Source organism: Cuculus canorus, chromosome 14 (genome assembly GCF_017976375.1).
Source record: "Cuculus canorus isolate bCucCan1 chromosome 14, bCucCan1.pri, whole genome shotgun sequence".
Classification (NCBI taxonomy): domain Eukaryota; kingdom Metazoa; phylum Chordata; class Aves; order Cuculiformes; family Cuculidae; genus Cuculus; species Cuculus canorus.
This window is the reverse complement of record NC_071414.1, coordinates 18,051,723-18,077,182: the sequence shown is the minus strand read 5'-3', so window position 1 is coordinate 18,077,182 and position 25,460 is coordinate 18,051,723. Positions and strand designations below refer to the sequence as shown.

Sequence of the window (25,460 nt, the reverse complement as noted above, 5' to 3'; positions counted from 1 at the left end):
ACTAACGAGACCCTACATAAATAGAGCTTCAACTTTCATCTTGAGAAGTTTAATCAGAAAGCTCTTCAAGAATGTTTTATTCCTTTTATCAGAAAAGTGATGGAAGTCATAATTCACCTTAATGTGAGAAAGTTTCCTTTCTTCAGTAAAGAAATTCATCAAGGCATTTCTTGTTGGTATGATCTGACATAAATCTGCTTGCCTTTTCCTCTATTTGATCTCAGCACTTCATGAATTTTTGATTGTCTGCTTTTAATTTTCCACAAGCAAATTCAATTAGAGAAATTAAAAAACAGTAGTTCAATCCCGCTTACCTCATCAGCAAATGGCCCTTTTATTGCCCAACAGACGAGATACACTGCACTCTCCTGGTGCTGCTGGAGCCCTTAGGAAACTGGATGGCGAGAAACCTTTCCCTCTTTATTGGCACTATTAGAAACAGCGCATTGACTGCCCAAGTCAATTCAGTGAGGCCCTTTCCCTGCTCATGCAACAGTCCAAGGCTATCGCAAAAGGATTTCCTTAAAACAAAGGCACCGAAGTCACTGCGTGTGTTTCAAATTTTTGTCTGTACAAGGGTGCAGTTCCTTTTTTAAAGTACCATGACAGAATGACACACAAGTGTGCTGCAAAAGAAATTCCACACGGTCCTCAGCCAGGATGGAGGTGACAGGTTACTGTTCTCTAACTTTGTTTCCTGTATTCATATAATCATAGAATGGGTTGGGTTGGAAGGGACCTCAAAGCCCACCCAGTTCCACCCCTGCCATGGGCAGGGACACCTCCCACTGGATCAGGGGCTCCAAGGCCCATCCAACCTGGTCTGGAACCCCTCCGGGGATGGAGCAGCCACCACTGCTCTGGGCAACCTGGGCCAGGGCCTCCCCACCCTCAGAGTGAAGAATTTCTTCTCAATGTCTAATGCAAATCTTCCCCCTTCCGATTTAAAGCCACCCCCCTCATCCTATCACTCCCTGACCTTGTATAAAGGCCCTCCCTGGCATTCTTGTAGCCCCCTTCAGGTACTGGAAGGCCACTATAAGGTCTCCCCAGAGCCTTCTCTTCTCTCAGCTGAACAACTCAACTCCCTCAGGCCGTGACACACAGCTAACAGCAAGATAAAAATACACAAGCTTATTATTGTCATTTATTTTAAAAATCTTATTCAAAATATTAAGTGATACAAGTCCAAATATGGTAAAAACTACTGCAAGAAAAGAGTTTGGGGATATTTTGTTTGTGCTTTACTTCTTGTGGTTATGAAAAGAACGCGTTTAACAGTAAGGTTCAATTGGTAAGACAGTATCGTGCCTTCGGACTCCTCATGCCAACTGCTGTAAAGTTGCTTTTTCAAAACATTACAGAATTACTTGAATAACAAGTCATTAATCATGGGGTTCTGATCCACCATTATTTACATATTTATGAAAACTAAATCACGAACAGAATGTACAGAAAACTAAGATTTTTATAATTTACAACTCATGAAAACATAAATAATGGAAGTACAAAAGATAAGGTAAAAAAGTACTGTACCAGTAACTTGATTTACATTAATGCCTAAGTGTTTGTCAAAATCAGAGCGTGCCGTCCACAGACTGGCAGCCCCACAAACCATTCCCTTCACCTGCCTGTTACTCGGATCAGAATAACAACAAAAGCAATTATTCTTACATTTTAAGGCCTCTCCCATTTAGAGCAAACCATATAACTGTTTCCCAAATGTCTTAAAAATCAACGAAAAGCTGTGCTGTATTGAAAGCCTGTCAACTACCTATGTTTTAGTAAGATTATTCAACAAGGCTTGTTTTCCATTCATTAATTAAAAAAGATAATAAAATAGCCATAAATACCATTAGAGAAAAAAAATGGACAGTCAAGAAGCTGCCACACCTTCCCAAGGATCTCAAACATTTTAAAGAAATATATGGTATATTATTTCTGAAATAAGATGGTTGATACGTAATTCTTTTTAAATTCTTTACTGCAAGAAGACAGACAGAAATTAAGAAATCACCATGGCAGCCATTCTGCCTAAAATAGAACCAAGTTATGCAACAAGAAAACAGAACCAAAAACCCCACAAGAAAGATTTGGAGCATCAGGATTTAAGCACAGAAGGAATTACATTTTAAGTTTGCAATATAGTGGGATTTATGAGCTGCATAAGTGATTAGCAAAGAGATCGTTAATTTGATTTAGTGATGCCAAAGTAATTAATTTACCAGACCTAAAATATTTTATGCTTATTTTTTGTATTACCGCTATTAAGCCTGCTCCAGACAGAAGGGATGATGCTTAATGAATGGAAAGAGCACTAATTATTAAACTCTGTATCTTTATACTGATATAAAACCTGACCAAAGTAGCGAACGGATGTATCATGCCCTTGATATTGCATGAGATTTAATCTCAAACCACCCAGGTCAAAGAGAGTACATCTCATTTCAGTACAAGCAGCATATTTAGAATACCTGAATATCATTACATGACTAGGCAGGCAAAGAGTGTTAAGTTCAGCAAACTCAAATCACAGTGCTTTCAAAATACATAGTCATTAGTTATTTTCAGGGAAGGCATTGCTTCGTTAACGTTCTGATCTAAACGATGATACTCTACTGTCCTGGAGCACAGGCCATCCCTCCATCTTCGGCTCTGGACCAATAAGAAGATCTGAAAGAAAAAGCAGACAGTTCACATAATGCTACGAAGAAACATTTTGGGTTTAACAATTCGTTAATCAATCACCTTCCCTCAGTTTGGCTAAGGTCTCATTTATAGAACTCACAGTATTACACTGCCAGTGTCCATTACTGAACTAATTGCTTACTGATGTTATCAATTAATTGTTTTTCTAATCTAAAATGCTCAATTCAAGTTTATTTTCATTGTGTGGATAAAAAAGAAAGTAATGATCTGCATATTAGTATAACAAGCCTAAGTGGTCAAAGTTCATTCTGCAAAAAGCTAAGTTCCTCTTAGGAAAAAAAGTGTACAAGCAATGCAACTTCATTTTAAATGCTAAAGCTGCTTCTCACAACCTTTCACAGCATACCCACCTTCCTCTTATTGTGATAGGTGACATAAACAACAGCTACTAAGAAGGCAACCACAACCAGATGAAAAAAGAAATGGCTGTCTTCTTCTTCTTCTTCCAACCCTGTGACAGAAACACCTTTTATCTTCTCATCCAGGGACTTGATCTCCTCATTGTAATTACTAATAGTGTCAGAGTCGTCATCTTCTGGTATCTCTACATCTGAGTTGTATCTGGAGTTTGATGTCATTTCGTAAGTACCATACTCATCTCCTCCATCTGTCTCTATGGTTTCTTTTATGACAGGTGGTGAACTATTTAGTGTGTCTTTCAAATCAGTTAAAAGATCTTCTTCCTCTATTTTAGTATCTTCAGAAGCATCAACATCCATCTGAGATACAGGACTAGCAGTCACCACACGAGAGGAAACATCCGGCGGAGAATCACCTTTTGCTGCAGATGGTTTCACTGCCGTCACTGAATCCATTTCAGCTGTTGTTGGGAATGCTGCTTTTTTTGTTGGGGTTATGCTCTGCAAGTCAGCTGTCAAATTCTGGGATCCATTTAGCGTTTCATTCTCACTTCTAGAAATATTCTTTTGAAGCAACACGCCTTTCACAGAATCTGAGGAAAGGATGAAAAACAGTCAAAACTAAGCACAAAGCACTAACTTCTCCTGCGATACTTCAGCTAGAAATGGAAATAATTGCAAGGCATTTACTGTATAGGCAAGAAAGCATGTGATGAACAGGGCATATTTCACACTGCAGACATCTTAGAATTCATATGTAGAACAAGACACACCTGTACTTCAGCAGCTTTGAAAGAGAAGTCTTGAGTTGGACAGGAATTAAAGCTTGGAAGCACATGCTTACTAGATTAGTATGCTAAAGTGTCCCTGAAAAATTTAGCACGCACATTTTCCAGAGTTAGAACTTGAGAGACGTGGCCTCTCCTCCAGTAGAATCATACGTGTTTAGTACTTCTCTATCATCACACTCTTGCCCCCACAGAGTTTGCTGAGGTCTCCAGAGGAGGAATTTCCCTCTAAACCTTTCCTGCTGTTAAACGTTCTTGATCTTTCACCACTGCATGTTTTGCAAGCCAAAAATGAGAACACATTGCAACGTCTCCTTCAGTCAGGACATGAGGTCCCAGCATTTCTTCCCAGGTCCTTATTTTCACTGAATTTGTAGAAAAAGAAAAATATTTCTTTACGCTAATTTGAACGAAATGACTGAACCACAGGTTAAAGAGCAAAGCTGAAGAACAATCTTACTTCATGGCCTCCTGTATAAAAGCCTTATGTCAACAACAAATTATTATAATGAAGAAAGTCAGCAAGAGGGCTACATAACAGTGCACCCTTAGGCAAACTCATAATCTCTCTAATGGCAGGATGGCTTTGCAGAACTACATTAAAAACAAGGTGAGCATTAAAACTATGTGCTGGGCCCATCACCCTCTTTTCTATCCATAGGAAGGTAAAAAACTGTATAGAGGGAGTTTAAAAATATCCAATATTTCTTTAATCCTAAAAACAAAAGCAGAGAGCAAACTATTGAGCAACCTGATCCTGTGGAAGGTGCCCTGCCCATGACAGGGGTGCTGGAACCGTATGATCTTTAAGGTCCCTTCTAACCCAAACCACTTCCAGATTCAGGTCAGGAAGCACCTTAAAAATGAAGAATACAATTTAGACTTTCAGCACACATCACAGTTTAAACAGTGGAGCTGCACTTGCCTTCTATTTTGGCATTCCAAAGTATTTTTTAATTTTTTACTTTAAAAAGCTAACAGTGCTTTCATTAAGCACTCCCAAGCAGCCCCTGGGTTCACTGGAAAGTTACAGACTCTAGAAACCAAGCATTCAACCAACTGCTTGTGTCAAATTACTCATAATTAAAATATTGTACAGAGGACGTTGAATCAAGTCATTCACGAAACACCCATATTTACAGAGGATCAGTTACAACAGGCTTTGCCTTGTTTACACGGTACACTTTCCTGGCATGAATTACTCTTTAACCAACCATAAAACAGAGACTTAACTAATCCCATATGAACTAGACATTATGGTGTCTCTCTGCTCAAGTTTGAAGTCAACTACTTTACATTTAACACACTTACTGCTGAAAAAATTACTAGCTTGAGTTATCATAGCCAGATTAACTTGTCTAGTTCTTGCACAGAACAAGCTTAGGGAATTCTTATCTCCTCTCAGGAATCAAGCTAATTGTATACATGGAGATACTGAGGAAAGGCAGCAGCAAGAGGGTTTCTTTCATGGGTGAAGTAGGTAGACCTTACTACTACCCTTACTAAACAGACAGGTATTAGAAAGTAATAGCTAAATTATTTCAAATAAAATCAAGTTTATTTTTCCTATAAAACTACACTGCATGTATCCTTACAGTTAAAATTATTCCTAAATTCACTTCAACCTGAAAGTTCCAGAAGGACATAGCCTTAAATACGGTGGATTCCCACCAGCAAATGCTGCAGCTTCACAGTGAGAAAGAATAACTTCCTCTCATTGCTAAAAGAAATTGTTTGTTTTAATAGGAGTAGCAAGCTTAGCAACTACACCACAATTGGTTTATGATATCTATGCAAAACTATTTGGCATTATGAATGGTAGTTGTGCTGTTTACAGTTACACAACACTGTCAGATGACATCAGATGAAGTGCCTGGACTCCAGAGAGGCCTCAGCTTCAGGACTGGATGTTAATGCTTTATCATGGTGACAGAACTAGCAACACCAGCCTCTCAGTAAACAGAGAAACATCTGACAGGATCAAAATCCGCTTCTGGGAAAACTTACTTTTGAGGAATGTTATGGGGGCACAATTTCATATATTGCGTACATATTTAATTATTCTCTTATTAGTAGTATTACTAGTAGTTTCATTAAAGCCGTAATTTTAGTTTCCAACCCACAAGTCTTTTTCTCTTGTTTCCCTTTCCCTGAGGATAGGAGTAAAGGGAGTTGGGAGCCCAAATGCTCAGCTTTAGCTGCTGAAACTGTCTGGGTCAGGGCTAAACCTTAACAAGGAAGCAAGCTGTTCTATTTATGGAATTAAAAACTCTTGCTCTCTTACAGGTTCCACTGGAAGAGGCTACCCAGGGAGGTGGCTGAGTCACCACCCCTGGAGGTATTTAAGGCAGATAGATGATTTGCTCAGTGATTCTATGATTCCAGGTTTCTGCCCTGCACTCTAACCCTATCCCTTCATTACTGCGCACCCATGAGATGAGGTGAGGGGCAATGCAGATACTGACTAGGAGGCAAGAAAGGAGCTCTCAGCTCCAAACACCTGCTTTCCTTCTGTAATTTCCTTTCTCTTTGCTGCCTAACCAATACCCCATCCAAACCACAGGAACCTGCTGCTTCTGAAACATCTGAATATGAGCCAACAGTGGCCCAGGTGGCCACCAGCACCTTGGTCTGTATCAGAAACAGCGTGGCCAGCAGAAGCAGGGAAAGGATCATGCCTCTGTCCTCAGCATTGATAAGGCAGCACCTTGAATCCTGGGTTCAGTTTTGGATCCCTCACTCCAAGAACACTGAGGGGCTGGAGCACATCCAGAGAGCGGAATGGAGCTGGGGAAGGGGCTGCAAAACAAGGGTTAGGAGAGGCAGACGAGGGACCTGGGGTTGTTCAGCCTGGAGAAAAGGAGGCTGAAAGGATAAGGGACCTCACCCCTGCCTACAGCTGTCTGAAAGGAAGTTGTGGTGAGGTGGGTGCTGGTCTGTTCTCCCAAGTGATGGGTGATAGGACGAGAGGGAATTGCTTCCGGCTGCACCAGGGGAGATTTATATTGGATATTAGGAAAAAAACTATTCACTGAAAAGGGTTATTGGGCACTAGTGTCCCCATTCCTGGAGGTGTTTAAAAGACGGGCAGACGAGGTGCTCACGGATGTGGTTTAGCAATGGTCAGGGACGCTGGACTCGATCTCAAACGTCTTTTCCGACGGAGCGATTCCACGATTCTACCTATTTCTTACGAGCAGTTGGTTACAGCGATTTCGTAGGCTGAGGAGAAGCGGGACAACGCCAAGGGGCTCCACTGGGACTCGGCTCGCAGAGTAACACCGGGTTACGGGAGGGGTCAGAGCCCCTCAGGCCCGGAGGCACTGAACCGAGCGCGGTGAGAGCCCGGCCCCCACGACAACCGCCGCCCCCCACCGCCTCGGCCGCCGCTCACCGCCCGTGTCCGCGCTGGGGGCCGCCACGGCCGCGCCGCAGAGCAGCAGGAGGCAGAGAGCGCCGACGCGTACAGCTCTGCCACCGGCCGCCGCCATCTTACCGGGCACCGCGGCGACGTGGCGGCGGCTCCGCCTCCCGCGGGGCGCGTGGCGCATGCGCGACGGAGGGGCGCGAGGGGAGAGCGGGAGGAGCATAGGACGCATGCGTGGGGGGGGCGGGAGCCGCATGCGTAAAGGAGGGGAGAGGGGGCGTATACAGCGCATGCGCGAGGAGGGGCCACTGAGGGGCAGCGGGGTGGGAGGTGGATAAAGCCCATGCGCGGAAGCCGGACACGGCGCATGCGCGCGAAGGGAGAGGACGCGGCGCATGCGCGACAAGCGGACCCGGCGCGTGAGGGAGTGCAGGGGGCGTGCGAGGAGGGAAGGAGGCGAGACCGGGCAGCAAATAACGGTCATTCTCTTTCCTGCAGTGCCCTCCAGACAAAAGTAGGGCTGTGGGATGCTTGTCATAGAATCATGGAATGGTATGGGCTGGAAGGGACCTATTTTTGTTTGTGTGGTACAAAACACGCACTGAGATGTTGCCAGTCCGCTCTAGAGCCAAGAATTCATATTGTTTTCACAATGAAGATAAAGACAAAGTAAAAGGTGACATTGCAATATTTTATTCAAGTCGGGTTTTGGGTTTTTATCCATTTTTAGTAGTGTCAAGTACAGCATTTTGGGGTCTAAGTTCCACACAAAATGGAAGACTCTCTAAAAATGTACCCATTTAATTCCTAAAAAAAAGTGGTAAGAAAACAAAAGTCCATTTTAAGTTTAGTGACGCAACTGTGTGATCGCAGTTACAAAGACTCTTCCCTGATTATGGCCCTGTCTTCCAAGCTCTCCGGTCAGTGCAAGGGAAAAGAACCACAACACGGGACAGGTAGTATTGGCTGAGTCACATCAAACCTCCTCTGCAATGGACTTACACAAAGTGGACAACCTAAAGCATTCTGGAGACAGCTGTAGGTGGGAGATAACCAGAACAGACAAACCATTCATGAAATACCTATCTAAAAATATTTTTTTAAAAAAAAAAAAATCCCTTTTTCAGACAAGTTTGCACATTCCGTTGTGAACTGAAACCTTAAAGTGTCGGAACATTTTGCTTATGGAATTAACAGTACAACACAGTGGTCTGCAATTCAGTTTTTAAACCACTTTAGGATATTCCTTGTGCAATCAGTACATTAGGAAAGGTAATCAGTACCTTCCTACTTACTACCATGTGGCAGCTGACAGATGTGATGGGCAGCAACACTCAAAAAAAAAAAAGCCTGGAATTAGGATTTTTTTAATGCTTTTGTCTCCATTTCTTTAACAACATCATTTTTAAAGCTTAACTGTCTTTAACCAGCACTAGCAGGACTGATACTTAGCAATACTTGCATCCCAGACATAAAACATTGAAAGGTACACTATATTCTGAAGGTAGCTATGCTGTATTTTCAGATTAGCCATTGTAGAATCACTCCTTATGCTTCAAATTCCAGTCCTAGACCAAGTTTGTGACCCCCTGCGTTGACATTCTTGCCATCCAACAAAGCTGACAATGTCAGTTTGATACCTGCGAAACAGAAAAGTGAGAGGAAAGACAACTGTTAACGCTTGGAATGGGGTTTACGTTCAGTAAGTGCAGTGTCTGCGCCGCTGCTTTAATTTATCAGGTGGCTGGGCTGACGTGATTTGGCAGCTACCCTTGTAAGGACTGAGCATTTTAGAACAATTAAACGATTTGCAGATATGAATCTTTCTGAATTATGAAAGTTATAATAAACCATGGTGATGGATTCTGCTTTTTATCACTCCAAGTAATTAAAGCTCTGAGTCAGTTCACTGCTGCTGGTCTACTGATTAATCTAATTTTAGAGTCCAGTATTATGAAAAATTGAGACCTTGATACATACCCACCTTCCTAAACCACTTTTAAATCAAGGTATGAAAAGGCCCAAGCCCTGTCTGCAGTAATATCTCATGTCAATCTGCTTCGTATTCTGGCAGCAGATTTATTAGACTACATTAAAACCAATTTCACAGCAGTAAGGTTGTCCTCTTCTTGGACCAGGGGACCTTGAGAATGTCACATTTTCAAGCAAAATAAACTCAGTAACAAGAAGCCTCTGAAAGTACTAAAAATGCATTTCCTTATCTTTGAAACACCCAATTGGAGATACATTTTGCATCAACGTAAGAGTGGATGGTGGTCTCTTAACAATCCTGCTTCTGACAGTCTTTCAAAATTAACAGAGCACTCCTTGGAAAAGTTCATTATTGGGTTGCCAAGATCATCATCAATGTTACAAAACTATTCACATTTTGTCACCAAAAACCTCTTCGATATTTCCAGATTAAAATATCATTTATGTCTGTATTTCTTCTGCATGGACCTACCTGGCTTTAAAGTCTGAGTGTATCCCAATCCGATCAGACTGGAGTTGTTCACTTTAGCCTTGAAGGGAAAAAATAATCGTATGTAAATAATCTGGTATCTTTCTTCAAAGTCTTTCCTACTTCAAAATTAAATAACCCCTTCTAAGCAGGCAAAGGATTTAATCTTCTAAATTATAAATAAACCCCAACCTAGAGTTAATTTTGCCTCAAAATTAAAATCTCAAAACAGTGCCCAATAATTCAATAAAACAGTCTGTGTTGCTGTTAAGGAAAATCCAATAGTTGTGGCTCTCGTGCTGCCAAACCCAAGACAAGAAGATCTATGTGCCAACTGTACAGAACTGCATCAAACCCGTACATTATTGATGTAAAGGTTACTCCACATTTCTGTGACAAGACCCTGCTTTAAATGCCTATGAATGTACAAGCAGAGCACTCACAGAGAAAGAGGCATCTGGGTCAATCTGATACTTGGTGGCTATTCCAAAGCGAGTGTTGCTATTACCGGCCGTCCAAGCAAGATTCACGGCAGTTTCCAGTTTATCGTTCACCTTCTGGTAAATGGAGCCTCCAAACTCTGTTCCGTCATTCCTGGAAGGAATGCATTAGTCTAGTGTTAAACTGCACCCCAAAACTATCACCATTTTTTCCCCGGTAAGATCTGTATTTGCAGAACATTCACTTATACCTTATTTAATAGTCCTTTAACAACTAAGATAGAGATATTAGGCCAGATTGGTTACAAAATTGTTTTTTTAATGCTTATATCCAGTAATGGTTACTATATTTCAACAAACAACTTATGAATCTGAAGAAAAGGCATGACTAACTTATCAACACCAGACTGATGATGACAGCTTCCTATTTCCCCCTCCCCCTAGATGGAAGTCTTTGTAGTAAAGAGACTTCTTTTTCTCTGTATATCTCTCAAGTAACTATTTTCTCAGAAATACATATCCCTACTGCCCTGAAAGGGCTGTAGCCCCAGCACCGAGCCCGAGCCATCACCCTAACACTGCCTTGTCAGCATGCTTTTACCAGACACAGATGAACCATATCAAAAGAGAAGACACCAATTTTATGTCCAAACAAATACAATTTGCAATAGTCCTTATGGTACATCTGTACTTCAGACACCTCTCCACTAGAAACAGAAATGAAACAGAGAGGGCTGGCCAACAGCTGAATGCTGACAGCCTTCTACTGCTGCTACTGAGAAGCACAACTTCCAAACACTTACACCAATGTCACACAGGGAATAAAGTGTGGTAAATAAAATGCAAAACGTTAGAGCATGCAGATGATAAAAAGAGCAAGACATCTAAAAGCTTTGTACTCCTTGTAAGCCAGTGAGCATCTGAATTTCCATTCCTGCTCATTTTCTTAAACAGGGATAAAAACATATTGCACAAAATGGGCTTCACCCCACAGGAAGACCTCTGCAAATAAAATACACATGATTATTTCTGAAATAATCTGATTCCAATTATTGGAGTATTCCAAACCTTAAGAATAAGGGTGCATTAAGAATCTCTCCACTTTTGCCCCTTTGGCCTGATGTTCTTCATAGCAGTTGCACAAACACTAGTGATGCCTATTTAAAAATTCAAGCAATAGCAGCAGCCTTTTTTAAGTGTTAGAGCAATTCTTCCAGAAAAAACACTACAATACTTACTTCAGATAAGACTGAAGCTCACATAACTGCATGTGCTTGGCTCTCAAGAAAAGGAGGGATTAAAAAGGACTGAGGAGAGCTGGTTATACAGGCAGATTTTGTGCAAGGTTCCCACACAGCTCTGTCTTGACCTGCAACATTAGGGGGGGGCTGGTCTGAGCTATGCTTAAAAAACGAGGAAAGTCATATTTAAAACTAGATATTATCCAGCCCTACCTCCTTTCAGTTATTATTTATTATTAAAAAAAATACAAAAAAAGTCAAGCCTCCTTTAAATTCTAACAGTAACAACAGCACTTTTCAGATACAGATAAAAACCATTATGCCTCCATGGAAATTAATATACTGAGGCACCATTAAGGAAAGGAACTTGTTAAAGTCCCCAGCTGGCCAGTGAAATGGCCACGAACAAAACACGATGCTTCAAGCCCCACCTACTGAAATTATCAGCTCTGTCCTGACATCCCTGTGAGACACTGAACGGAGCAGATATAACAACGGAGCAGCTGGTGGTGAGAGTTCCACACACAACTGTTTCTGGGATTATATAAAAACCCTGCCACGTTTCAAAGCTGAAAGGCATCAAATATCTAACTAATCTATTAATATAAACAAATAATTTTTCTACTCATATCACATGTTTATGGTTTTGCCTGTCAATCAGTAGAGTATGAATGTTAAATAAACAAACCGTGTGTCCTGAAGATGATTTATCATTCACATACAGTAACAGCAACCTGAAAAACAGACCCTCAGGAAGCCAGGAAACAGTACAGTGCTGCTTTTATAAAGTTATTTTGTGCTGTTGCTTTAATTAACAGTAATAATAATTACAGTATTTCATAGCAAAAGGCAATAATATAATGTTTTGAATGGCTACTGTATAACCAAGTTGAAAGTCATTGTGCTGGAAGGAATAACTCGTAACTACTGAGCGGAGGGGGACCCTGCATATTGTTTTGATGAAAGTTTCCCACCCACAGTTTTGTGCTTTGGCAATCCTTCAAATGTACTGGCTGGGCCGAGAAGGCTCAATTGTTCTGCAACGCAGTGTGAGCTTCCTAAACCAGACCTCTGCAAAACAGCATGACGCAGAACAGAAAGCCTTTGAAGACACAGCCCCAGGAAGGCAGAACAGTTGTTCAGCCCCCAAACAGGAACAGCCCGCAATAGCTCTGCTATGTGCAAAATATCCAATTACCCAAGGGAATGACAAAGGGGGGGGGCTGGGGGAATGGATTAGGGATTGCCTAATCTTAAAGAACTGGCTTCCCCCAAAGGCATAAATTGCTTTTTTTTAAGAGGAACAGGAGATAGAAAAATGAAGGTTTTCATGGAATTTGGTCCTGGTTTCCCACTGTTCATGCATTCAGAAGGACAAATGCTTGTGTAAATAGATTATTAGGAGTTATAACACTAAACCGAACTTTTACGCCATATCCCTTCCAGCACTAAAACAAACCCAGTCCCTATCTCTTCCATTCATTCCCTTTTGCCTGTTCTTGTTCATCCTCTGATTAACTCTTTCCTCTAGAGATCAAACCACCTTTTTGTTCGATTTTCGTATGTGCAAAAAGAAGGCATTACTTTTATTTCAGCTTTCACAAAGAGTATTTTTATAACCCACTTATATTATTATTCTGTAATAGCTTCTAATAATCCTTGTCTGTTAGAAAGATAGACACTGAATGCTTGGATGCTCAGCGAGTTCCAGTTCCACCCATCATCCATGTAACTCAAACAAAAATTAATACAGCTAAAAAAATGCAGATTCATAAGTAAAGAAGCAATTCCAAATCCACTATTCTCTCTCACTACTGCTGAAACTCCATCTCTTTCATTGTTCTTGCAAGCACCAAAATCCTTTCAAATTCCTTTTTAATACCCGTCTGCCAATACTTACACATTAGTATGAAGCTGGAATTCATCAGTCTTATAGCCAACAGCAAAGTTGCTCTGGGTTATTCTAGACTTCGCTGTCTCAAAAGTCATTTGGTAACCTGCCAGCCACCCCTCGTAGCCAACCACCAGGGCTCCACGTATTGAAGGACCAGCAATATCAAAATCCATGTCGCAGCCAATGTTGATGTGTTCCCGTTTGTACCCTGTCTTAACTTTAGCACTCTTTTTCCTAGAGAGAAAAGAAAGAATCTCATATCTTTGAAAACATATGCTTGAACGTAGCAATTCAATCAATGCAGTTACTTTAACTCAGACTGAGACTTCCTGAAGACAAAGTTTATATACCTGCAGAGCCACATGATCTCTCATCTTCCTACCTTTCGCATCTACAAAACCCTAATTCAGCCACAGTGCGTTATTTGCAATCAAGCAATAAAATGTGGTGTGGTGCCCCACTAGGCACTTCTGGGATGGGTTCTGAGAAGCAGCAGCACAATAAGCCAGACAGGAGATGACAAAAAACAAATCCTCATCTCCAACTACTTTGATGGTGTTGGAATTTTGGTAGCTGCAGGGAAAGAATGGAAACTGTTCTGTTTTCATAGAATAGTAGAATGGCTTGGGTTGGAAAGGACATTAAAGATCATCCAATTCCAACCCCCCTGCCATGGGCAGGGACACCAAAGGAAAAGGAAGTCAATAGCAGTTGTCCTGTCTCAACGAACAATTTTTAGACAATCCCAGGTAATTTCATTTACTGTGACAGACCTCATGAAATCGCTCCTTTGTCTCCAGCCTCCTGAGGGAAAGTCTCCACTGCTAAGGAAGCAGGCTGGTTCAGTGGCTCCAACACCCTGTGTTGGCTGCTTTATGAAGTTTAATGGTTACAGCCATGGTAAAGGCTGACAGGTTAATGCAGAAATAAACTTTCCTGAGTTTATTTTTATACCACTGGCCAGAAGAGTGTTTTCTCCTGTGTCCTGAGGTCAGTTTACATGAAGGGTGCAGAGCCTCACAAGGCAAGAGTTATGTCTAATATTTCAGCTATTCTATTTTCTCTTTTTACCTTACAAACATCTTCTGTCTTTGACCAAATCTTTTACTGAAATCCTTCTAGAAAAGGCAGGCTAATCTAAAATTTCAAATCAACCTTTCTCTTCAGCTAACAAAAACAGTCTCCAATAACTGTTTCCATGCTGTATCATAGACTGACGTAGAGATTGCTGTCTTTATTCTTATTTTGGCCTCAGGAATTTCTTGTGTTTTGCAGAATCAGAAATAAAGAGTAGAAGTGCCAAAAGCACTCAGCATTAGCTCATCTGCAGCTTCTGTAAAAGCCAGCAGTATCTCTCTCACCAACGTCAACAGGGACAGAGGCAAGCTAACATAAAATCATAGAACCACCAGGTTGGAAAAGACCTTTGAGATCATTATGCCCAACCGTACCTGTCCACTACTAAATCATTCCTTGTTGAAAGACTCAGGACAGCCACTAAGTAGTCAGGAAAGGAGAGGTGACTCCTATTTAGACATGATGCATCCCTGTCAACCTAAACCAGGTTACACCAGGACTGACTCTCCCCCTGTTTATTCAAGTTATAACAGTCCTCTCACAAGACCTGTAACCTGGCATTCCCATACAAGGGTTTTTCTTAAGTATTTCTTAACTGGTAGGAAATCTAATTTAGAATTAGGAGTGGACTGGGAGCAGTTGCCCATGCTAGACCTAGAAGACAGGGTGAAACCTTCACTGGGACTACAGCCCCAGCAGCCTGCAGTGCAGCGCTCTGCTCTGGGAAGCTAAATGTGCAGAATATTTGGACTCACTGGCAGCACTGCTTGCAAAAAGATAATCAGGGGAAAAAAATAAACCAACATCTAGCCCTACAGCTGCTGCTTAATCCCACTGGCCCACATAAAGCACGGCATCCAATCGCTGTGTCAGGAATACTCATCCACCACTGAGGCACGCTGCGGCCAGCAAGAATTCAGATGATAAATTCAGCTCGGGAGAAGAGCCCAATTACTCTGTCGACCTATTAGAGCCACGGCCAACTGGCTCCCGGAGCTTGTTAAGCTTTGCATTGCAGCTGACTCGTTTAGCACTTTTATTCAGACGGTATCTCATCCTCTGACATGGCCAGAAATATGCAACAAGAGCACAAACAAAACCTTTTCTGCCTATAATTTTCAAGTTACTGTATTTGAAAGTTTGCTTGCAATAGCTTAACAATCCCCTTTTAATCCCAAGGTATAAATGAGATATACATGATATCATCATACATAGGCTGATTATTAACTGTCTTGATATCTTAGGACAGAAGGAGTAAAGAAGCAAGACAGTATTCTGAAAAACTAAAACAAAAAATGCCTTTTGTCACTTAAACTTACTCACTTCTTACCCAGTGTTAGGAGAGAAGGAGGAGTCAAACGTCAGCTTCAGGCCACGTGCAAGCTGAACAGAAAAGAAATTCACTGGTTGGATTATAACTAGAGATTGTCATAAGGGAATTTGTAAAGAGCATCTTTTGAGCCAAAAATTACCTGATCTTCAAGAGTAATCTCAGTGCCTAGCGTGTTGTCGGTGTTCCACTTTTCTGTGAACATCAATCCATATTCCACCCATTTGTATTTTGTTTCCAAACTACCACTAACTTTGCTCGTTTCTGAGTTTGCTGAACCTGAGCTTGTAAATTCCTAAAAGGAAAAAAAATTATACATATATACACATATAATAAATACATATTCACAAATCTATATATATTTGCACATAGGCAAGTACTTATACTTGTAGAGCACATCAGTCATTATAATTTGGGATATTATTCAACACTACAGAGTTCTCAGAAAACTTAACATGTTTGCTAGTCATTAATACCAACCATTCTTTCCCCACATAAAATTCAGTGCCCAAGAGAAAAAGCATTGCATGCTAAGGGGTCAAATACGAGACAGAAAGGTGGATAACTCCTGCCAGTAGCATATCACAGACTAAGGTGCTGGTCTCTACATGGGATATCTGCGAATCAGCACTCAAGGCTGCAAAGGATTCATAAAGATACTCTAAATATTGGCTCCAACCCCCTGTGACACTGCAACTACACTTGTTTGGTGACTGGGAAGAAAAAAGAGCATGTAGCACACTCAGAACCCAACATATTTCTGCGCTTTCACTCCAGTATCATAGAATTATGGAATGGTTTGGTTGGAAAAGAACTTTGAGATCGAGTCCAACCATACCTGTCCACTGCTAAACGACTACCAGTAAAGCAGGAGGGAGCCACTGGCATGTTCTCCAAGCACAGACCATGGGGATGGCCTAAAATAGCAACTGGCGTTCCATACCAGGCAATTACCACGAGTGCAAAGGAGCCTTTCACTGCATCTTCTACTCTCATTTCTGCACAAGCTCTTATATTATACAAAAATTATAAATGCAAAGTAACTGGCAAGGTTATAATATATCTGAAAAATTATAAGAAGAGAGGACGAAATAGGTATTTACTTTGAAAAAGAGACATATAGTAAACACAAGAACACTGCAAAGTTTTGGATTTCAATGTCTTTCCAAACTCACCAGTCCATTTTCAGATTTTGTTTTCAAATCAAGTTTTATTAACCCGAAACCTAGAAGATGAGTAAAAAATATGAATTATGTACATGTTAGCTTGAAAAGCATTTCCGATTTATTTCTTAGAACCCCCTTCTAAATTGCCTTAAAGAAATAAAGCAAGGGCACAGGTGTGAAACCATGCATTTTTACAAAGCAGGTTATGCAGCTGATACTCACTTCAGACAGCACTGACTGATTAATCCTACTGACCTCAGCAAAATAACTGGGACCAAAACAGGTAATAATGTCTTTATTCATACCGAGCAGCATTTTGTTCATAAGCAAAATGACATCAATGATCCTATTCATGATACAAGGGAACAGTCAAAATACAACACACCATTTTCTTTCAAAACAGTCCTGGGGGGAATAGGAAGAATTCTGTCAAAAGTTACTCACTCTCCCTTTCTGGACAGCAAGGGAAATGTGAATTCTCTGGATTCCAATGGAAATTATTGGAATATTTATCAGTGGAAAGTAATAAAATCCTAACAGTTTCAAGAATCAAGTAGACAGCAGAAGACCAAACTTATGGCTTTATTTACCATATCCCTTGGTGAAAACATCTCTGGCAGATTTGCCCAGATCAGCATAAGCAGGTGGAACAGCCATTTTCTGGAAAATAAACAAAAATAAAACCCAAAAGGGGAAAACACAGTGTTGAGAAACTTACTTAATTCATTTATGCAACAAGAAATTTAAGCCCATTTCAGCCCGTTTTATTTTCTGTCCACTACCCATCTGTTAAATACAGTCTGAGGAGAGCGTGATCTGACTCTGCCCATTTGCCAACAAGGGTGAGAAACGGGTTGCAGAACAAATATATAATAAAAAAATATGCCTTTCCAAAGAGTAAACTGTTATTCTCTTATCAGCATAACTGCATGAATGAGCAACTTCTTTTCTTAGAACCATTTCCCAGAAACATTTCTCTAGCTTCTTGCGACAGAGCTATGTATTCTGATGAAAGCAGTAGGGCCCCAAGCCATGAGGAAATCTAACCACGACAAGCATCATAGCATCGCAGAATGGTTTGGGCTGCAAGATACCTTAAAATCCATCCAGTTCCATCGCCTGCCATGGGCAGGGACACCTCCCACCGGACCAGGCTGCCCAAAGCCCCATCCAAGGGTGAGTGATCATCTTTGTAGCAAATGGACAACATTTATGCAAAATCGACAAACGGTCATTTTTCAGCTTCAGTTTTCTTTGACTTTGCTACTGCTGTTAATGACCTACAATGTCTCCTTAGACATCAACCTTTAAGCGTTGCTCTATTCAGCCACTGGGAAAAAATTAGCTTGCTGAGAAAAATTAAGAGCGAAAGGATGGTGCACAGTGAAGGCAGACAGGCAGGAGGGCAGCCACAATCCCGCCTCCACGGCCAAGTGCAGATTAGAGCTCTCTGCAAGGTGTGGGGGGAGGCAGCAGCCCAATGGGTGGACACGGCGGGGGCAGCTTTCTCCACCACGTTTGGTCCGTAGGGATGCCCATGCTCCCATGTAGATTCTCACTTTCCCATCTCCAGCAAGCCCCGACTATTCTTAGTTCAATAGCCTCCAGTAAGAAGTTTAATGCATCCCATCTTCTCTGCCACTGAGAAAACTATCCCATTGTATACAGAGGAAAAAAATATGATCCCAAGAGGAATAAACCAAGCAAATCTGCTTTCTTATACAAGCGAAGTAATTTGTTCTAGGGAAGCAAGTCAAACAATCCAAAATGGTGTGCACCTTTATATACGAGATCTCATTCTTTTTAAAAAGCAAAGGAGATAAATCATACTTACAAAGCTGTTCCTCTCAATACCAGATGTTGCACTAGAATTCCATATTCCCAAAATTGTTTGGGTTATGCAAAAGTAAGAAGCAGGTTATTACATAAGCATGCAAATGCTTAAAAAATTGCCTGCCAATCCTTACTCCGGACTGCTCAACGTTAGCAGGAAACTATCCCTTTAAACCGCAAACAAAACAGCTGGCTCTCAACACGCAGGATGCTCTTAATCGCCTTTCTGGCTGCACACTCAGATGCAGTTCTCTGGGCAGGCACGAATATCACATAGGGCGCTTCAGCAGGCACTCAGTGCCTCGAGCGCTCCATCCAACAAGTTGTTGCCTGTTAAAGCAGGATAGTGCTATTGCATAAATGAAGAATCCTTATCCTAGGGGGAACAAAAGAGATCCAGTGGCTAAATAAAAGCAAACACTCTTCTCGGAACACAAACAAAGTAGGATACAAGGGCACATAGTCAGAGGGAGCTTCAGTTGTGGAGACTACTTGGATGCACCAAGAGGTCCTGTCAGGTACAGTTCACTACTAAGTTGCAGCCTTAAACATGTAAGCAGCTAAACAGTTACAATTATATATATATTCCATGTTCCAAAGCAGTTTATGCTGCTTATATTAGACCTAAATGTCTCTATTTGTTGAGCAAACATGCAAGCAGGGATTTAATGTTTACAAGCACCGCTCGCTACAGGAGAAACCATTTTAACAGGTGATCAGATGTGGTTCTGGAAACACAGAAACAGCCTCTAAAAAAACCCAAAACAACAACAAAAAAACACCCACACAAACCCCACACTAAGAATTAACTGATTTCTCCAAGTAATTGCCCTGCTCCTTACTAAAGTCAGTAGAAGCAGAGTAGAGTGACCAGCTTGGAGATTGCACCCGACAGTCAGAGCCAAGACAGCATTCCAGAGATGGAGGGGAGGATTCACCGAGGGCTGCATGTGTTCAGGAAATGCTTCTTCCCTGCCAGGGCAGCCCCGTCTCATGAGAACCCTCTGACGGGTATTTCCATTTAGCATCATCAAAAATTAAAAATCCCTGCATTTGGAAACAGACCCGCATTGCTTTGAGAGATGATGCCCTGCTCTGCCAAGTGCATTTTGGTATCTAGCAGCTAGATTTAATCCAAACAGTCCCCTTGAGCGACTTCAGAAAAATCAAAATATTTCCTTGAAAACTAAATGTTGTATCCTTCTGGGTTGGATTTTTTAGGTTAAGTTTTTCCCTCATCCAAGCCCACGAAGCCAAGTTTGATATTTGTGTCTCTCCCCAGGTCGTGGCCGTGCTCGTTGGGTGGATGAGCCGAGCCAGGCTGCTCCGCTGCTGCAGGCTGGGCCGTGGCTATAGGACAGTGCGAGACGCGAGATCTCCACTTAGGCAATTACTATAATTAAGGGACAATACTGAAAGCCAAATCCCTGCCGGTTGTAAGGCAAATCATGTCATGCACACAGAGCAAAGGTGTTTAAAATTGCTGAGTGTGGAAAGCACTACAAGCCAGCTCCATGGTGGTTGACCTTGCTGCTGTCAGCAAGAACAAAAGTAATTATTTTTGTTTGCACACGCTGATCAGAAGCCTCTTGTTTAACAGATGGAAAACAGAACTGATTACATCCTGTGTTAGTGCAGGTTGTAAGACAAGCACGCTTAATGGGGATTCAAACTCTTAAAGGATCAAGGAATGGCCGTGGCCGAGTGCCCTTGCTTTTCACCAGTGGGATCCCAGCACATTAACTCAGATTAGGGTAGGGCTGAAACGAATTCGTTACTTTTATCCTTGTCCAACTGTGCAAATAGCTCAGAATGAGTGCACACCTCAACGCCCGCACAACACAGGACAGGTAGAATATATAGAACGTGTTCCAAGTAGGAAAACAGTTTTATTTCCTTGAGTAGGAAATACTGTAGCACAAATCATGATGAAAAAAACCCAAACTGAGGAGTTAGCTCCAAGTGCTGCTGTGAGCACCACCATCGCCAATGCCTGATTTCCTACTGCCATGGGGTGAAAACAAGGAGCTTCTTTTGGAGCTGCAGGACCCAGAGCCAGCCCTAGTGGAGATTTCATTAAAGACAAAGCACTTCCAAGCACGTCAAATTTGAACATTTTCCAGTGTCACAGATGGCAGAGTTTTCACCCTACAATGCCATTCTTAGCAATTAAATCAAAATCAGCCCAATAGACAGCAAAATCCCAGGATGCCTTGGCAAATGTAAGGACTGGCTGCAACCAAAGGAAAACCCATCTCTCCCTGATAACTCTCTTACATCCCTAAGTTCAAGTTCCCCTACACAGACTTATCAACTTTATGATATTTACATGAGGGGAAGGAGCACTCTAAAAATTTAAGAAGAGTAAAATTCCTATGAAGACAATAGGAGTCTATTGTTTTCGAGGCTAAGAAAATAAAAAGGTTGGATTTAACCTTACTCTAGCCACGTGTTTTCCTAATAAATTTGAACTCGTGTAGCATTTCTTGATGATAACAGTAGTTCTGAACATTTCAGCTCCCAATCTCCACCAGAAGTACCTCTGAAAAAATAAGAACTGCAGAACTGCCACACAAAAGCTACCAAGGACACGTCCCACTGGTGTGTGAGCTGGGAGGGACAGCCAGCACCACACTGAGATCAGTTCCAGTCTGTCCACACGAGGGAAAAAGCGCACAAGGGTCTCCTGCCTCAAGATAAAAAGCCCTGATTAATTAACTTCTCATTTATAACCTTCGTTAAAGGAAAAATTATTCCTTGGTATGAAGCAACTTTTCAGCATCTCTCTGGATGCCCAGCCTATGCAGTGTCATTTCCCAGCCATTGTATGTTGTATCAACGAAATGACCACAGAGAACAGTGCTTTTTGCTCTCAGACAAAACAAGACCCAGCTCTCTCCGTGTGCCACGCAAAGCTGGCTGAAGCCACCAGCTCCACACAGCCCTGGTGGCCCTGTCCCACTGTCCAACGTCCCAGGCTGCCACATGAGCACAGCGCTGGCTCCACTGTTTTTTACGATGCAGATCTCAAATCCATTCAAGTCAAGCCTACAGTCTGCTTTGAATCAGATTCAGAATCCTAATTCCGCAGAGATTTAAAAGGACATTTAACCATATACAGGCAAATATTCCCACTAAGGTCAAACACAGCACATTCATGAGTCTTTTAAGGAGCCAGTATAAGCCAATAAATACTCTGCATTATGGGACACAATCCTTAACAATGCTTTTCGCCCCAACTTGCTGCGATGCCGATGTCAGATAATCCATGAACCATTATGACTCAGAATTTAAGACATTCAAATCCACATTTTCTTTCACGCAGGTGGTAGTAAACCCAAGCAACATCCCGCTGACACTCGCAGGATCACAGCCTTCCTCCCGCAGCTTTGCTTTTGAGCTATATACAGGACGGAGCAGGTTTATTTGAAGATTGGTATCTCTGTAGCCCAATAAACACAGGAGCATAGAGGAGATAAACCTCTTAAAAGCAAATGTATTATTATTTAGTCTACACCAATATTTATGGAATTAAAGAAAGAGTAAGCCTGCTGTTAATTGCATGGGTATAAATTAAGAACAATAATCTTGTACAGTACCCCCCTATTAAACTATCGCATGTAAGTATCAATTAAACAAAGTTTAGTATCAATTTAACAAAGTTTAATTTATATTAAAGAATATTGCAGCCTGCTGTAGCTACTGTAGTTACTAAAACTGCAAAGGAAGAACAAAGAACCACATACCCTGCACATTAAATTAAACATTCAGGTTAACAATCTCTTTCTTCCAAATCTCTGCAGAGAAAGAGCTGAGCCGCGCTGCTGTCCCACCCTGAGCCACACATGCAGCGCAGGGGTAGAGGTGGCTCAGGAAGGGACAGGTCCCTTGCCCCAACCCAGCGCCACAGCAGAACACCCAGCGCTCAATGGGAATGACTAATTAAAACAGCGTTTTGTCTTCCAGCACAATTTGACAGCTTGCTCCCCTCCCAAAGAGGAGCCTCCACTACACCTGAGCTCAGGCTATAGAGCTGGCAGATGGATTTTCCTCTACCTGCAGCGGATGCCAAGCCCACAAGGGCCTGTGCGGTGCCTCCTGCCTGCATCCCACCGAGCGCCAGCACTGGGGACATCGCTCCTGCGGCTATGGCAACCGACAGCAACATCCCACGCACCATCACACCCTCACGCACGACCCGGAACACGGGCAGGAAGAAAAGGTGCAGACTGTGGATCAGCATAAAGCTTCAATGAAGAGTGGTGGGGGGAGGGATTATTCTGGAATGACTTTTCTATAGTGAAAAAGCCCTTTTTCAGAGAAATTCTTATAAAATTTCATCAACGAAATCCCATGAGACAGGTGATTATTCAACCATCCACTGCACCGAACAAAACAAACCGAAACACGCTTCTGATCCTCCTCAGATTGTCTGAGAAATGAGATGGGAACTGTTTTAGCCAGTATCACTATAAATATTTCCCAGAGCCGCAACCCTGCATCGGTCAGCGAGGATGAGTCAGCGCCACTTCAATTCCAGAAAATTTTGTTACTGTCTTTTTTTTTTTAACAAATGTCGAAAGACTGAGTCTTTCACCCTCCAGCAAGAGTTATTCCTAGCGAGGGCTGTGGCAAGGCAGAATGGAAGCAACTGCACTGCTGCTGCACGTTGCTCCCGGTCTGGTTCCAGAAGGGAAAACCGAGTCCTCGAAATCTCTAAACCACCATTATTCTCCTCAAGAAAAGAGCTACGTTTTGAAAATAAGCAGAATAAAAATAAATAAAAAATCAGTTTGGCTGCATGGGGTGAGGTTTAGGTTTTTGGTGCACGTCATGGTGAATTTGCTAATCTGCAAAGAAATATCCCAGAGTGCCGATGGAGGGGATGTCGGGTGCTGAACCCGGGCAGGTGTGGCCACTCGCCACCATAGACCTTTGCTCGCCAGGAACGCAAAAAGCAATCCTGACTTGCGGAAGGATTTGCTGGGAAACCTACACGCACCTCCATGTCCCGGTGACCTTCAAATCCCAGTCACGAGGCCTGTGAACAGACTGATGCACGCTTGGCTGCACTGGCACAGCCGACGGCATCACACGAGGTGTCGGGGATGTGGGTGCAAGGCAGCACCCATGACACTGCGTTGTGCCACGCCACCACCTTAACCCATGTCACTGTATTGTCCTGTGCCATCACCTTATCCCATGCCACTGCTTTATCTTGTGCCACCGCTTTATCCCATGCCACTGCCTTGTCCTGTGCCACCATCTTATCCCGTGCCAACACCTTCTTCCATGCCAGCCCTTTATCCCGTGCCACTACCTCATCCCGTATCACCACCCTGTCCCATGGCACTGCCTTATTCCACGCTGCTGTCTCATCCTGTGCCACGGCTTTGTCCCATGCCAGTGCCTTGTCCCGTGCCACCACTGTCCTATTCCACCACTTCATCCCACGCTACCTCCTTGCCCCGCGCCACCGCTTTATCCCATGTCACCACCTTGCCAGCACCACTGCCCGTACCACTGCCTTGTCCCACGCTGCTGCTTTATCCCGTACCAACACCTTATCTCGTGTCACCGCCTTATCCCGTGCCCGCGGATTATCCTGTGCCACCACACTGTCCTGTACCACTGCTTTATCCCACGCCCCCACCTTATCCCGTGCCACTGCCCTATCCCACAGCACTTTATCCCGCGCCACCTCCTTATGCCGTGCCACCGTCTCGACCCGTGCCACCGCTTCACCCCGCGCCACCTCACCCCGCGCCCGGCCGTTCCCCGAGGCCGCCGCTCCGCCGGTGCCCCCCCGGCCCCTCTCCCGCCGCGGCCCCACCTGGCCCCGCCTCGGCCTCTGCGGCGGCGGCGCTGCCCCGGCCCGGCGCTCCCGGCAATGCGGCGGCGGCGGCTGCGCGGGGCGGGCCGGGGGCGGGGCGGCTGCGGCACCGGGAGCCGACGGGAGCCGAGCGGGATCGCAGCGGCACTGGGAGCCAACCGGGACCCGACCGGCGCTGGGAACGGGGAACAGGGACCCAGCCGGGACATTACCGGCACTGGGAACGGGGAACAGGGACCCAACCGGGACATTACCGGCACTGGGAACAGGGACCCAACTGGGACTGGGACCCATCCAGCACCGGGACCCCACAAGTACCAGGCACCCCTTCCCAGGTGTCACCGAGACCCCCGTGGCACTGAAACCCCAGTGACACCAGGCACCCCACTAGTACCAGGACCCCACTGGCACCGGACACCCTTCCTTGACCCTCTCTGGGACCCCACCAGCACCGATCTCCCTTCCTAAAGTGGCACCAGGACCCCAGTGGCACTGGGCGCCCCATTAGTACCAGGCACCTCCATCCCAGTGGCACCCAGACCCACCGGGACCCCAAGTGGCACTGAAACCCCAGTGCTACCAGGAGCCCACCAGCACCAAGCAGCCCTCCCCAGTGACACAGGGACTCCACCACCACCGGGCACAGCACTGGTACCGGGCACCTCTCCCCAGGTGGCACCGGGCATCCCTCCTTGGGCAGCACTATTACCCTCCTGGCACCAGGCACCTCTCCCTGGGCAGCACTGGGATGCCACCCAGTGCCACAGGCACCTCTCCCTGGTGATACCAACTCCACACTGACATGAAGGTCACTCTGCCACCAAGACAGGAACCAACAGAAACAAGAGGTCTCTTTCCCATTTGGAGGGTCACAGTCATTGTCCTGATCCAGCTTCCAAGGCAACCAGTGAGCACCATGGCCATAACCAGAGCGTTGGGTTGAAATCGGGGTGAAGCGCTGG

At 43.6% G+C, this 25,460-nt stretch overlaps 2 protein-coding genes across 5 annotated transcripts; both read right to left on the bottom strand.

The window, feature by feature from the left end:
* Positions 1–1,139: 1,139 nt before the first annotated feature.
* On the bottom strand, positions 1,140–7,443 carry C14H5orf15 (chromosome 14 C5orf15 homolog). Of its 2 annotated transcripts, none has more exons than XM_054079941.1 (3): positions 7,353–7,443; positions 3,060–3,661; positions 1,140–2,673 (listed from the first exon to the last, which is right to left on the bottom strand). In XM_054079941.1, the coding sequence occupies exons 1-3, from the start codon at positions 7,405–7,407 to the stop codon at positions 2,542–2,544; spliced, it is 789 nt and encodes a 262-aa protein (XP_053935916.1). In that variant the 5' UTR covers positions 7,408–7,443; the 3' UTR covers positions 1,140–2,541. The 2 variants fall into 2 exon arrangements, with proteins under 2 accessions (XP_053935916.1, XP_053935915.1); XM_054079940.1 differs by having other exon boundaries at positions 1,141–2,673; positions 7,251–7,408.
* A 457-nt stretch (positions 7,444–7,900) lies between these two features.
* VDAC1 (voltage dependent anion channel 1) lies at positions 7,901–24,584 on the bottom strand. 3 transcript variants are annotated; one of them, XM_054079605.1, is made up of 9 exons: positions 24,499–24,584; positions 17,423–17,492; positions 16,842–16,891; positions 15,809–15,961; positions 15,667–15,719; positions 13,266–13,493; positions 10,128–10,278; positions 9,688–9,745; positions 7,901–8,863 (listed from the first exon to the last, which is right to left on the bottom strand). In XM_054079605.1, the coding sequence occupies exons 2-9, from the start codon at positions 17,487–17,489 to the stop codon at positions 8,772–8,774; spliced, it is 852 nt and encodes a 283-aa protein (XP_053935580.1). In that variant the 5' UTR covers positions 17,490–17,492; positions 24,499–24,584; the 3' UTR covers positions 7,901–8,771. The 3 variants fall into 3 exon arrangements, with proteins under 3 accessions (XP_053935580.1, XP_053935581.1, XP_053935582.1); XM_054079606.1 differs by lacking the exon at positions 24,499–24,584 and adding an exon at positions 24,426–24,494; XM_054079607.1 differs by lacking the exon at positions 24,499–24,584 and adding an exon at positions 18,667–19,387.
* Between the last annotated feature and the right edge of the window lie 876 nt (positions 24,585–25,460).

Bases quoted from the DNA above. Each gene is read 5' to 3' on its own strand.
- C14H5orf15 (XM_054079940.1), bottom strand. From the start codon at position 7,407: ATGCGCCACGCGCCCCGCGGGAGGCGGAGCCGCCGCCACGTCGCCGCG. The intron at 3,662-7,250 runs GTGAGCGGCGGC...TCCTTTCCTCAG, and splicing joins CCCCAGCGCGGACACGGGCG to ATTCTGTGAAAGGCGTGTTG. The intron at 2,674-3,059 runs GTGGGTATGCTG...TTTTTCTTTCAG, and splicing joins CCTATCACAATAAGAGGAAG to ATCTTCTTATTGGTCCAGAG.
- VDAC1 (XM_054079605.1), bottom strand. From the start codon at position 17,489: ATGGCTGTTCCACCTGCTTATGCTGATCTGGGCAAATCTGCCAGAGAT. The intron at 15,720-15,808 runs GTAATTTTTGGC...TTTTCTGTTCAG, and splicing joins AGATTACTCTTGAAGATCAG to CTTGCACGTGGCCTGAAGCT. The intron at 8,864-9,687 runs GTAGGTCCATGC...TCTGTTTCGCAG, and splicing joins CACTCAGACTTTAAAGCCAG to GTATCAAACTGACATTGTCA.